At 35.4% G+C, this 15338-nt stretch overlaps 1 protein-coding gene across 4 annotated transcripts in view; it reads left to right on the top strand.

Moving 5' to 3' along the window:
* The window catches only part of LOC122528817 (lachesin-like), a 97602-nt gene extending 86980 nt beyond the window's left edge, over positions 1-10622 (top strand). The window contains exon 7 of one of the 4 annotated variants that reach the window (XM_043654342.1): positions 9962-10622. In XM_043654342.1, the coding sequence (XP_043510277.1) occupies positions 9962-10212 (251 nt within the window). In that variant the 3' untranslated portion in view covers positions 10213-10622. The remainder of the gene's footprint in view (positions 1-9961) is intronic. The other 3 variants (XM_043654340.1, XM_043654341.1, XM_043654343.1) reach the window with 3 other exon arrangements.
* The last annotated feature ends 4716 nt before the right edge of the window (positions 10623-15338 follow it).

The raw sequence follows: 15338 nt of genomic DNA, 5'->3' as shown, positions 1-15338 counted from the left end.
GTATATAATTACATATTACAAAGTATATTATATCTTATTTATTACATATTATCGATAGAAAATCGATAGAAGACACTTTCGCCTATATTACAAAATATAACACCAATACGATAATATAATTAAATATTAAACTTTACTATACTTTGCAGTACAGTTCTATACAGTTACATTCTACACAATTTGCCCCGTGCAAATGCACAAAAACGTTATGGTCTATTGGTCTACTCGTTAGCACTCGTCTGTTAATGAAATGCCACGTTCCCCACCCCCTATCGCGTCGTAATGTAATTATACATAACCAATACAAATTCCCACTGTCGAGCTGAAAAGTTTTTATTTCACCGGGCGCGAAGTTATATTATCGCGCGGCAATTTCCACCGGTGAAGGAAGAAAAACAGAGACGAAGGCCACGGAGAGAAAGGATAAATAAATTCGCGTGCGCGTCAGGCTGTCAAGCCTCGCGGGCGCGCCGATTATTGGGAATCGTTGTTAACAATTTACATGCAAATCAAAGATAAATGTTCGCGCGGAATAATTGAAATAGTCGCATTATTGATATACGGGCGATACCGCGAATAATAATGATTCCACGGCACGACAGAAATAAAATGCGATATTTTTCGGAACGCGGCGATGGCGGCCAACACGCGAGGCGAATAAATTTTCTGCTCGATCCTGCAAAATTTGTCGGTTAATCGCGACGGCGGCGGCGGGGGGAGAGGGAGGTGTGGGAGTTGGGGCAAAGTAGATCGAACGACGTAGTTACTCGCGACGTATAATGGTCGTTCACCTAATGACAATGGCAATTAGCATTGATTATTAATTTGAGCGTAATAGCCGGTGTATCGAGCCGGAATTGGCCAAGCTGCTTATTTTTGCGAAACAAACGGATGGTTATCGTCTGCTCTAGTTCGCCTCCCTAACGCAAATCCAAATTCGTTCTCGTTACGACAATCGACGTGGAAATATTCGTTTTGTTATCAGTCAGAGAGAAGGTGGGGGGGGGGGATGAGAGGGGGAAGAAATCTACCCCTTGTCAAATTTGAAATATTTCAAATTCAAAGAAAGTTTTGGTCGCTGAGCTTTGAACCACTCTCGAATTTCAGCGTCTTATATATGTTTAAAATCGAAAGGTCTAGTTGCAATTTGATAAGATCATTAAAATTAATGAATTTATTGTTATTATTATTATTGCATGTACACACATTACTTATTATTATTATTATTATACTAACATTATTATTATTATTATTATTATTATTATTATTGTTACTTATTATTATAATATTATATTATTATATTATTATTACTTATTATTATTATTGCATGTACACATATTACTAGTAGTACATACTTTCAATCGCACTGTGAATCCTTCCTGTCATATTTTGTTTTATCACACCTATTCTTTAGTCTGAATTTTTCTTTTTATTAAACAATTGTTTATCTCTCTCTCTCTCTCTCTCTCTCTCTCTCTCTCTCTCAATTGTTTATCACTTTCGTCCATCTCACAGTTCTATTGCTTTTACAATAAATATACACGTGTAATAATTATTACAATACACGTATATATCAACATATTCTAACAATTTAACAAAACTCGTAATTGAATTTCATTCAAATCTTTCAATTTTACTAAAATACATGTTAAATCGTTAAAAATTCCAAGCAGAGTCCTAAATCAAGAACTAGGCGTCTACATGCAATACTTTATTTAGACACTAATTCACTCATTAATGAAAAAGTTAAATTACTCTCGTCAAACGTTAGAAGTATCTAATATAAAAATTTGCCTTTGCGTACATGTCGCTGAATCAAATTTGTACTTGTCGCCATTGCACGCGCTACGATATATAGTACAAAACGATCAACTGTTTAAAAAAAAAATCACACGCTGAACTGTGAGAATTATCTTAAAGTCGAAACTTCGTTTCGTAACATTCTCCCCGCGGATTCGCGTTATGAAGTTCGCGCGATGTAAAACGCGCGTTCGTCGACGAACGTGCCCGTCGCGTCGCAATAAATTCGATCATTTTAAAGTTGCACTTTCGTTACACGCCGCGCATTCGTGCTGTTCCCTAAAAACTTTCATTCGAAAATTTATATCACTTAGTACGGTCGAGACGAACAATATGCCGCGGGATATTACGCGATTATTTGAAAACGGCTGACGAAACTTTTACATTTGGAGAATTATCACTCCGTTGATGATCCGTTGCGTTTATCAGCTCGAGCCGATATTTTTTTACAAGCTTTTGCTGCTGATCTACTTATTTGGTCTACTTGTTTGTATCTTATCTGACATTGTCAGAAATAAAAATTTAACCGATTCAGAATCATGTAGCAATTTAGTATATAAATATAGTATATAATATAGAATATTCTATATACTATATATACTGCATGCTATATAAATACTAGAATATACTCTGTACTATATAAATATAGTGTATAATATAGAATATACTATATACTATATATACTACATGCTATATAAATACTAGAATATACTCTGTACTATATAAATTTAGTATATAATATAGAATATACTATATACTATATATACTACATGCTATATGAATACTAGAATATACTCTATACCATATAAATATAGTATAATTAGTATTGTTCAGTTCTTGAAACTTCGTAGTATTATAGAAAGCAGTATACATTGGATATTGTTTATAAATACTATATATATAATGTTACATTTTTATTGTTTGTATGTATACCCATTCTACAGCTCTGCTATTACCTCTCCTTCTTTATTCAAACTGTCCACGAGTTAAGAATATTTAATCAGCAACAAGTTTCTTTTCATATTAATCTTTTATCAATATTTATAGAATATTTAATCAGCAACATTACACTTTTCTGTCGTCGAGTATTTCAGCCATTTAAATTATCCTAGTATGACAAATTGGAAGAAAAATCATATATACTCATCTTATAATTGTACAACTATCTTCAAACGACTTCCAAGGATTAATTCAAGAAAATTATTTAAAAAAATGTAAAAGTAAAAAATTATAAAAAATACAACTGAAGACGTTAATCACGTACTACTATACGTTTATTGCCACGTTATGGAACAACACATAATATATCAATTTAAAGCCCGAATTGTCAAGGATGTGGATAGGAAGACGTGTAACAAGTTGGAGTAGAACCCGAGCTCGAGTATTCACGATGAAATCACCGTAACACGCAGTGCATTATCAGCGCGTGAACCGGCTACGCCCCGATGCTTAATGACGGAAATTTTATCGCGTAAACCGTGTAAACTAACAGGGCGAACCCGTGTATTAACGCCCCCGCGGAGCTGTGTGCGCGCGACGGGGGTTGTGTCCCGGGTCGGCGCGGCGTGCTCCAACTTCTCGTTGAAGTCACGCGATCAGATAAGCTCTCGGGGATTAACCGTTAAACCGATGGTATAAACCGGGGGCGTGAAGAGAACGCCGGATGAGGTGAAAAGAGCGCGGGGGGGGGACGTAACCGGGTGAAATTTTACACTTGCAACACGGCTGAGTAACAGTTCGAATCTGTAACGGGGGAATGAGGGGGAGGAACTGCATCAGCAACAGTCTGGCCAAGTTCCTGCCGAGGTGTAGAACGAGAGTAGTTGAAATAGTTCGACAATTGTTTCGAATGTTTTCGAAAGGGAGTCTTGATACGTTGGAGGCGTGTTTCTCACCTTGTTGTTGGTCGGTTTGATGAGCTTGTAATTTGGGAACTGGAGAGCTTGAACGACAGTAGGACGAGAAATGTGCAACATAGCGAAGCTCGTGCAACGCGATTGGAAAGTACAAGCAAAGCTGCTCGAGTCTCGTACAGAACAGTTTTATTTCGATTTTTTTTTTTTTTTTTTTTTTTTTTTTTTATTGATTGTTTGAGATGTAAATGTAAGTGAAGTGAGGAGGTTCATAATTGTACAGTTATTCTCTTTCGAGACAGCTGCCTTAAATGTATAAATTATACAAACGAGAGTAGTATTTGTAAAATTGGCTTGTCTCCAATATATTCTACAATATACATTGTTCGAATTGACTGCAACTTTCAATGTTCTCTGATAGTTATTTTTATATATAATCAGCAAGAACTTATTCAAGAATATATTTCAATTTTCGATTCGTGTAACGTGGGACGTATAAATCTTGTACGTATAGAATAGGAAAATTTACTGTCGTATAATATCTGGGTCATGATGTCTGGATCAAGATGGATTGAGAAATACTTGATAACGTTATATGAAAAGATTATTGAAAACTTTAAAGTCAAAATGGAATTTAATGTGACGCGAACGTAGAAGTATACTCCTGCAATTTTGAACAAAATATTCGACGGATTCGAATTCCAAATTTATAATTTCCGATCATTTGCGATAATTTAATTTAATTTTGTGACGATATTATTCATGTTAAATGGATGCTTTCTTTCTTTCCTACGTGCACGAGCGTAAAAATATTTTTCATCGGTTTTCTCTCTATTCAATTATTACCCCCATCGTTCCGTTCGATACTCAAATTTCCATGTTGCTCGTCTAATAATTTCATTGAAATCAGAGCTCGTTCTCATGGATGAAACATCGACAACAAAAGATCTTTCGTGACCCGTCATTCTTTTCAGACGAATCTTCACAAATCATATTTCACTCGCTAAAACAGTGAATCTTTAATTAGATCAACTGTCTATAACCAGAATTTCGTTTACTTATAAGAGGAGAAGTCTGTTGGTTAATAGTTAGCTAATTAGATAATAAGACTGTTGGTTAATTTACATTAATTAAAAACTTGATGGTTGATAATTATTATAGTGTTAGAGTGAAATAAGTACGTACTATAATAAAGGATTAAACGAGTGCTTTAGTATCGTTCCGTTGAGTTTAGAAAAATCACTAATAGTAATATATCCCAACGTATATATAATATTGTGCTAACAATAACGTAGCATTTTATTCGTAATCTTCTTCTGAGATTATCAAATTCTCTTTCTTGAAAGTGGATGTCAAGGTTTCCTTCTATTCCTACATTTTACAATCAATCGAAATTTGATTTGACTAAAATACAACCAATTAAAATTACATGAAAAGAAAAAATACTAGTACCAAAAGGTTAAAGTATTTATTATGTTGTGGTTAATTATCGCTTCAATCAATTCTTTGCCCTATTATTGTGAATATTTTAATTCATAAAATTATAGAATCTAGGCGAAAATTTCATGAGTTTTTGGAATTTCCTTTCATTATCATTGTATCATGTATCACGTATTCATATGATGTATCAAAGCGTTTAAAATGCAAAATATTAAATTTTAAATTATTGTTATTGTAAAAATAATAACAACGAAGTCGACAGACTTCACCAATTGTGCAACTGTTATAAATCATACAGATAAAGAACCGTACGTGCATCTGCAGAGAGGAGTATAACATATTTACTACGAAAAGCATCATTCGAAATTACAAAAAACAACAGAATGACTATGATTCTAAGCTCGCCAACTATGCAAATAAACGAAGTCTTGTCTGCGGAAAGTGGTAGAAAAATATTAACGCAATGCATAATAAATTAGAAACACAAGGAACAGTGACGCATTCAATAAACTAAACCATAATTCTATATAACCATAAAAGTAACAGCAACAATCAGTATACACGATTTTGAATTCACTCAAAAAAAATAATGCACAAACAGCCGAGCAAAATCAACCGCGCGCGTATATCTGCAGATAGTAGAATACTAGATGAAAGATGCGACCGCGGATGGCACACCCTGTGCAACAGACGCGATCGAGGGGTGGCTGGTGGAGAAAACGAGAAGGAAGAAGAGGAGTGTACTCAGATGGGTAGGGTAGGAAGGGAGAAGGTGTATAGTAGCAGTAGAGCGGGGGAGTGGGAAGCATCGCGGGTAAAAGGAGGGTGGGACGACAGTGGCGAGAGATGTTGGCACGTCACGTCAAGGGCTAAAAGTCCGCGAAACAATATCCAACCACCGACCCATCCCTAGCCGGTGCGCTACATCTCTCTTCCCTTTTCTCTTGCTGCCGCTTCTTCTGTTCCGTATTAGTTATCGTTTATCAGGCCGGCCAGACAAAACGCGCCGTCGGGAATTGGGTGAGCCATCTGTTGCCAGACATGATCGATAAAAGTCCGCCAAGTGCTATCAGTGCTAAACTGCTATTTCGACGAGCTGCCGCACGTTTCACCCTTCCGTTCCGTCTCCTCCCCCCCCAGTCTCTCGCAGCCCTCCACCCTGTGCGCAGCAGTGTCTCTCGTTTCCCTCCTCCCACTTCGTGCCCCTTTTGTCGAACGTTTCCGCGAATTTCTTTCCGCCGCTTCTTCTCTCCGGTTATTTCGGAGGAAATCCCTCCCCCGCAACATCTGTCCAGAGATTGGGGGGGGGGGGTGAGGGGAGGGAGAGGTGGCAGAGCCGATCGCGGAAGTGTATACGCAATAAATTGAATCCGGCCTGCAAATTGCTCGTTACGCGTTGCTTGGGTCGATTAGGCTTTTTGCAGACCGGGAGAAATGGGATCCGGCGTTTTTTGCCAGCGTTCTGTACCCGCTTTGCGCGAGATGATGGCGGCGCGTACGTTCTCGTTGTTAGATGGGTTAGAGGGGTCGGTAGTAATGTGTCGAGAGTGTTTCTTGATTTTCGATCAATGCCGGTTTGGGCAGATTGAGTCACTTCCGCGAGGAGTACATTGAATTAGGTACGCAACGTTTCATTTGCAATTTTTATTATTGAATTTCTCTCGTTTTTCTTTACTAAAATGTAGAGGAAATGGGCGTGCAAGGATTAATATTTCGTTTCATCGTCGTAGCTTCCGCTTGGATTCCATAATTTTGTGAAATTTAATGAAATTGTATAATTTATCGAAGCAGTAATTTATGCAACATTATAATGGGTAGTTTGTTAAATATTTAATATCATAATAAACTATACGTATTACATGTTACAATAAACAGTATCACAAATCAAATTTAAATTTAATAATATTATAGAGCCTAGGCGGAACGAATAGTGACAAACAACGAATTTTCGACATTCATTTGTGGAAACAGAGTTAAGAAAGATGATTTCATAATTTGCTCGACAATCCAGATGAATAAATTGAATTTGCAACATTACCACATCAATGAAAGAAAGGCTGAATATTCATAAATAACGAGAAAGGTTATCCATTATCATCTAATTGCGACGTTTTTGAAAATTTTTCCCTTTCCAGTGAAAAAAGCGAGATGAGGAGATTTTTAACGCTCTTAAATAGATCTGCAGTCAGCCTAAAGAAATTCTGTCTCAAAATTTACTTCCGGTTAAACAAAAGGGGAGAATTGGCTTGCTTACGTTTGTATTTTCGTAATTTCCGGCTTTATTACTTGAGATTTGTAATAACTTTAGGAAACAATATCGAAAGAGTACGGCGGAAGCGACGAAACTTCCCATTTTCGCCTTTTCCAATTTCTGGTGTGTCAATTTTGCAACACATGGCCCTTGCGTTATCGCGATGGAAGATTGCAGTTCCTTTCCGTTTTTTCCCCCCTTCCTTTCTACGCCGGAACATCGGGCGAAAGTCTTCATTAAATCTAGTTTAATAAAATTGCTAATAATAGGCTTAACATCTCGCAAAGTCATTCTGCTAGAAACATTTTTATTAAAAGTTTAAGAGATAAATGGTAAATATATTTCAATATAGATACGATAAAAATTATAATATTTAGCTTTACGAATTTATGAATGCACGTAATATGCAAAGGTATACTTTCTAAAATATTCCACGAACAAAATTATTTCTTATTTTCATCCCATTCGTTTGATTTTATTTATAAAAGTATAATTCTACTGCGTAAATATCCGCAGTCTAACCATTGATATCAGTCCGTCTTATGATTCACTGATATATTTCTTCAATTAAATACACAAACTCGATCGACATTCCACGAGTCGAATGATTTTTAAAATTCTCCTATTACCAGAAACTCGTATCATCTCGGATTTGAACAACACGAGAACGAATCTAAAATTCTGACTTCCCAACGAGACAAATTTCCACGGAACAACGATTCGTTCGAATTGGTGAGAATATTAAACAGACCTCTGTCTCCTCTTAATAATAATAATAATAACTGCCCTCTCTGTCTTTCATACCTTAAAATTCTAAATAATATATAAACACGGGCCGTTTCTTTTATATATTGTTCAATTCTATCGTTTATCACGCTGTGCTGTCTATTAATTTTAAATACTAATATAATTTTAGAAATTAATTACAAATTAATTTTTCTACACCGCGAGCCTTGCAATGTTAATCCAACGACGAACGCGTTTTAAATTTTAAACCCCTTCCCGTTTAAAAATTAAAACAGACGTCGAAACGTCGCCGTCGACGAGAACGAAAACGCTCCGACAACGACGGTCCGGAAATCGTAAAGAAATTTTAATATAGCAAGTTACACGGTTTCGCCGTGGGAGGGGGAATTAAAAAAACTAAAGTATTTTTATGAAACCGCAGCACAAATTTAATATCGCCTGTAAGCAGTTGCACGGAGATGCCCGGTTAGGAGATTAGTGTTAGTAGTGTACATGTCGATACATGTATAAATTGAATCCACTATAGGAATTCCTCGTCAAAGAGAGGAATTCTTGCTTCCTCTTTTTCCGCCAATACCGCCTCCTATGTACTGTGACGTCGAGCGTGAAAACGCTCCACTCCCCTGCTTTTCTATCAGCGGAGTTATGCATGCACAGTAAAAAAAAAAAAGAAAGAAAAAGAGAAAAAAAAAGGAAGAATGCACAGTGTCTGATGTCACTTAAATTGTCCTGCTAACTGCGAGTGTGTCGTTTAGCCCGATACGTGTCGTGCAGCCAATTTTTTGATGCGGCGAAAGTGTGAAAATATTAGTTGGGAAACATTATTTTCGCGTTGCATGTTGCATTAACGCGCGCGTGTACGTAACTTTATACGAAATTATGGCTACGTGAAGTTTCTCGCCCAAGTGGCGAAAGTTAATTACACATACGTTTTAAGAGATTTCATGGATTGAATCTGAATGTTATTTTAAATTGCGTATACTTTGTAGTATATTCGACTATGTACACTTTGTGTATAACGTAATTATAGTCATATATCATGATTTAAAAGGCAGATGCAACTTCAGTTTGAGTTTCGTTCGGACTACATATACCTTATAACATTGTAATTACGTACAGTTTGCGCGTAATGTATATTTTAATTTAAAAGACAGAATATTGAAATTAAACAATTGTTTTAATTTGAATACTATTTCTTTTAAATTACATATATTTTATAATATTATAATGAAGAAAGAAATAATTTCTACTACGATACGAAAATTGTAGTACTTGTTACACAAAACATTGCTTCTCTTTTATTTTATTACTATTGCTTTTGCATTATATTACTTATAAAATGTATGCGTAAATTTTATGCACATATTCTATATATTTATATCAATATTATACAAAGTTACGTGCATACGCGTACTAGCATAATATCGTCAAGCTTTTTCATTAGACGTCTCAAACGCGTAACGCGATGTCTGACCAAATAGCGTCCTATTCTACTGACTACTGATGAAACGCTACGTTACAATCTTTCCAATAAAAGATACACAGTTGCACCACAACAATACAAACTATAACAATATAACGAATACCATAGTGAACTGTCAGAAAATCAAATTAGATTTCTAAATTTTCCGTTTTTTACATAAAATCCCAAAATTTCTCAACTAACACATTCTTTCTCTTCTTTACGAATAAACAGCTTCCGACAAAGAGCCAAATATATACAAAATTTGAAGATTTAGAAAATACAAAAATTTTGTACACGTTTACCTTATTAATTCAAAGATATTATATATTATATTATTAACAGTTAATAAAAAATTATATATATTATTAATTTAAATTCAAGGCAATATCATCGTCTTTGTTTCAGACATGGATCTACCGAAACACTCGAAGAAGCCAGGAGACCGAAGAGGGGACGACGACACGAACGAGGCAATCAACGATCGAGATCATAGACTGAATCACGTGTATCAAGGCTCTTTACGGGAAACAGGCTCCACTTTGGAACCATTCTTCGACGGTGACGACGTATCATCCTCGACGTCCTCGAACGACGTTCTACCACCCGCCTCTTGTATTCTTCTCATAACATTTTCCCACCTGCTCGCTTTAACGTAAAAAAAAAACAAAGAAAAAAAAAAGAAAAAAAATATTCAAAAAGAAAAAGCACACGTGAACAGCACAAAGAACGAAGAGTAATGCATTTACTTCGACGACGACGATCAAGCGTTACTTTTATTTCTGGGCTACGATTATTCTTGTCGACAGAGGAGGAACAAATTCGTACAAATTCAAGATTAGTTGCAAGTTCACGTTAATATCTATGACATCGTTGCGTTCGTTCAATCCCTCCATCGATGATACTCTACTGGATCTAGCTGAATTTAGTGTCGAAAGAAAATTGTTTCTGTTTGCAGAGTTTGGTGAGTAACGACACACACGGATTTCTGTCGTTTGTTACACATTTTCATATCATTCATTTACTATTATCTTGTCAATTTCGTTTAATATTTTGAATATTAGGTATATCTATTTATTTAGGGTTGTTTAAGAATTATTTTAATTTTAGGTTCTATTTACTTTTAGTCATTTTTATTTATTCACTTGTCATTTGACGTTTGATTCTACTTTACATGATACGAGATGAAGGGGGGAATTCAAATAACAACAAAAACAAATTTTGATTATGTAAAATAGAATCAAACGTCAAATGATAAATATCCTTCGATATACGTATATATGTCTCGAGGAAAATATTTCGTTGCAACTTCTTCTATACAACTTACACGAATTTTGATATATCTCACTTGGCGCGGATTTGAATTTTTCTACAACTTTTCGCCTAGTTTGAAAGTACTAAGCATCGCGTAACGTAAAAGCGAGCTTAGCTGAATTAGAGGAATTTTATACGAAACACTTCGTGATCTGCGCTGTCGAATGTCTATCGCGAGCCTCGTGTGTAAATTTTACCGAAAAATTCGGGAATTCATCACGCTGAACCAAAATACACGTCGTAAAATTCTGAACGTGAACAAGTAATTATTTACTCGAGTATTTTTGTTTGGCACTTTGACTTTGAAACGCTCATAACTTTTCTCGATTGAAACGGGACAAACTCGCGAAACAAGTAATAAAAAAAAAAAAAAATTGACAATTAACGTCCATGGTTTATCTAGAACAATTCGCAACACCATGCTCCATCGGATGTCTGTATACGTTTTATTTATTACGAAATTTTCAACTATCACATTCCCATCTAAATATTGACCTTCCGTATTTATCTTTATATTCGTCCAGTTTCATTTTTTTTTTTTTTTTACGAAAAAAAAAATAGCTGAATTGAACAACAAATTATCTACAAACGTTTGAATAATGAAATTTTATTGACAAACGATCCGGCGTAGAATTTATCTTCGAAACATTCGCCAAAATTTATTTAATAAAAGTTTGCTTTATTGAAAAACTTTTCAGTAGAGAATTGATCGTCGAAATATTTACGAAAAATCTGCTTGTCGTTTCACGAGTGAATAGTCTCGCTATATTGAATTTTGGTGTTTTTCTCTTTCATTTTTGTTTTCGGTTTTTGTTTTTAATTAACGCGTTTTAACAAGCAACAGCCAAGTAATCGCTTAGATAAATTTAAATTCGTTTCGTCGCCGTGGCAGGCATTTTTATCTCTCCAATTAAGAAGACACGTCTCGTTAGAGCAATTTCGCCATCCACCTGTTACTCTGTAATCTACTTGACCTATGTGTAAGTCCACACTTTAATGTAGCACCACTTGCACGATCTTTCAACAAAAGAACCAGACCGGAGAAGTATCTCAAAGTGGTTTTAAAAATACGCGCCAATGTGTCAAGTAATGAAATAGAGTAAATGACTATAAAAACCGTGGCGCTCGAAGAAAGAGAGGAAACACAGCACTCTTGGCCTACTAAATGATCTTTTTTTTTATTAATTTGCGCATAGTTCCAAACGAATTGTTGCTTTTGCCAAAGAACATCGACAAAAGTGGATAAATTGATCATTTTTAACGATTTTAAATAAATATAACTTTGGTGGCAGAATAATTTTTTAATTGAACATTTTCAAAAGTAAATGATACGAACGAGCGAAATACAAATGCATGTACGATGAGGATAAAAATATTTTCAAACAATACGGCAACCATACGGTAGAATAATTTTTGATACGTTGTTTCTGTTAATGGATTTAATTTTCAAAAAACGAACAAATTGATAATCGCAATGTTTTTAAATGATACTACACTGAAAATAGTAATTCTTTAATACGTTGCCTCTGCTAATGGACATTTTCAAAAGCGGACAGGTTGATGATTGCAATGTTTTTAAATAATACAACCATGGCGGACACAACAATTTCTAATTTTATCACTAGTACAAAACTCGCATAAAAATTGACGTTACAATTTTTACGTTACAATTGGCGAATAGGAGATTAAAAATATATACAAAGTGGCTACAAAGAAATATCTTTCAATGAAAAATTTTTCTATCAGGTCCTACATTTGATGCCATCGTTGTACCAAATTTTCTTCGAAACGGTATGAAATTTAATACATTCCCAATACGTAAATATTACAATAAACACGATAGTGTGCGAATATTTATCGTGACCACTCTAGTAACTTTTATTTAGGAAAAAAAAACAGATTTAAAATTTCAATAATCAAACTCGAACAATCTTGTCGATTCGCGGATAATCAAATTCATAAATTAAAAATAACTAAATTATTGAAAATTTAGATTATTATAATTTCCAATGGTTAATCAACTAAAAAATGTAACGAGTATCGAAACGTAACGTCAAGATGAGAAACCTCGAATCCACAGGAACATTTTTACGTTACAATTGGCGAATAGGAGATTAAAAATATATACAAAGTGGCTACAAAGAAATATCAATGAAAAATTGAACGATATGAAATTTAATACATTCCCAGTACGTAAATATTACAATAAACACGATAGTGTTCGAATATTTTTATATATATTTAATTTAAATTAAATCGTGACCACTCTGGTAACTTTTTTTAGAAAAAAAAAAAAAAAACAGAATTAAAATTCCAATAATCAAACTCGAACAATCTCGTCGATTCGCGGATGAGATCCAATTCATAAATTTAAAATTCCGAATTGTTATAATTTCCAATGGTTAACCAACTGAAAACAACGCAACGGTTGATGAGAAACCAACTCGAGTCCAAAAGGAAAGGTAAAAACTGCCCTAGTTTCTCGATCTTGCTAAAGGTTGTCCACAAATTAACCAGCCCCTTTCAAATACCAAATAATCGTCAAGAGAAAGAGGGTAATCGTTCCAACCGAACGATCCGTCGAGCGAATCGAATTCCCGGCCGCGTTCACCAGCAGCAGCAAATAAAGAAGAATGGTCGACCAGTCGATTCCTTGTTTATTCGGGCCGCGAAACGAAGCGAGGAGCGGGAAACCTTTTTATTCGTAACGCGATAAACTTGGATCACTTGGGTTTGCGCGTCGACCGCAGGGCTTGCAGTATCTTCGTATCGGGTCGAGCAGGCCAACGTGAAATTAATATTCTAACGAATATCGGTGAAAACGTAACGGCGAAACGAAGATCTCGTCGTCGTTGTCGCGGATCTCGTCATGTCGAACAGCTCGCTCCAGCTCGCGCGATTGTCCGTTCTAGGCTTAACGAGATATCTCGTTAGCACTGCACGTTCCTCGCAGAGCGATCTCTCTCTCTCTCTCTCTCTTTGTCTCTGTCTCTCTTCGACGAGAGAGCGGCCCGTCGAATTGTCCGATCCGTTGCAATGATAGAATTATTAAATCCCGGACTCGCGGCCGTTTTTCTTTTTTCCCTTTCCCGTCTCTATCTCTCTCTCTCTCTCTCTCTCTCTCTCTTTCTCTTTCTTTCTCGTCGTGTCTACTCTCGTTTCAGCCTGTTTTCCTCTTACTCATTTTCCATATCGTGCACCATACGTTTCACCGATTTCCCGACGAGAATTCGAGCACCGATCCGACACGCGTTATCACGATCGTTGACGTCGCGCGACCGAGATAAACAGACGAGAAACGTGCGAAATCGAATCGTTGCACGACAAAGTCTACTGTTTTGTGAGCCACTATAAATATATAAATTGGAATTATAATTGAAATATATATTTCAATATATATATATATATAATGTGCAACGCAGAAATTGATAAATCTCTTTTTCTTTTTTTTATATGAGGGTTTAGAGTCGCATCGACTACGAAGTCTTTAGCGACGTGTTGGAATTATCTCTTTATAACTGGTCTAGTAGTTGGGTCTCCTTTAGGTAATTGATAACTGGCAGATTAGAACGGTGTTTTGGTTTAATCCGTATCTACTTCTTATGTTTCGATATTTTCTGCATTTATATAGCAGATATTGGGTGGTGATTTGTTGGTCGCAGGTGTTGCAGAAAGGTGATTCTAGTTTGCTTTGGAAGTATTCCTGTGTGATCTTAGAGTGTCCGACTCGAAAATCTCTTTTTTAATTTGTCTCAGTGTCGATACTTCTCTGCGACGAATGCAAATGGAAATTTGTTTCTTTGAAAATTATACTCCAGAAAATTAATAGACTCGATTTGATAACCAAATAATTTGTTTTTGATAACTTGACGTCTTTAGCCCAATTAAAGGTTCTTTTAAAAATGTCCAAGGTAATTTATTTTAGCATCTTTGAAAATTTTCAAACGTATCATTCGTGTAAAGTCGTAATTGATTATGTAGAGAACGTTGAATAAATCTGCTTTCAAATGTGGCTTCATTGTATACGTAGTATATTTATAATGACGTTTCCAATTTCGTGGATTTTGATTCTTTTGGTCAGAGTAGCCTCAAGCAGCCTCGAAGCTCTGTCAATTTTCTCCTTTCTTATTTCATAGGAAAATCAAGCACTCTGACAGTTCTTGATAACTGGTCATTTTGCTTGATAGAATTTTTAATCTTACAATCTCTTTGACACTGCGTCGAAAAATATCGTTAAACCTGCACCGAGAATTTTCAAGTGGACAATTTCATAAATTTGGCTCGTCTTTTAACTTAACGCGCCAATTTTATTTCACGTAAATATTTCGTACGAGATCGAATATTTTGTAGCCGATGCGTGGAGAATGTTTAATAAAATTTATTTTTCGACAGCTTTTGATAATTGATCATTTCGTTTAACGGTTTTTTCTTTCTTTTTTTTTTTTTTTTTTTAAAAAAAATTTTTATTTTT

This window comes from Frieseomelitta varia, unplaced genomic scaffold (genome assembly GCF_011392965.1).
Source record: "Frieseomelitta varia isolate USP_RPSP 00005682 unplaced genomic scaffold, Fvar_1.2 scaffold_262, whole genome shotgun sequence".
Lineage (NCBI taxonomy): Eukaryota > Metazoa > Arthropoda > Insecta > Hymenoptera > Apidae > Frieseomelitta > Frieseomelitta varia.
The sequence above is the reverse complement of the archived record's forward strand: the minus strand, read 5'-3'. Positions and strand labels throughout refer to the sequence as shown.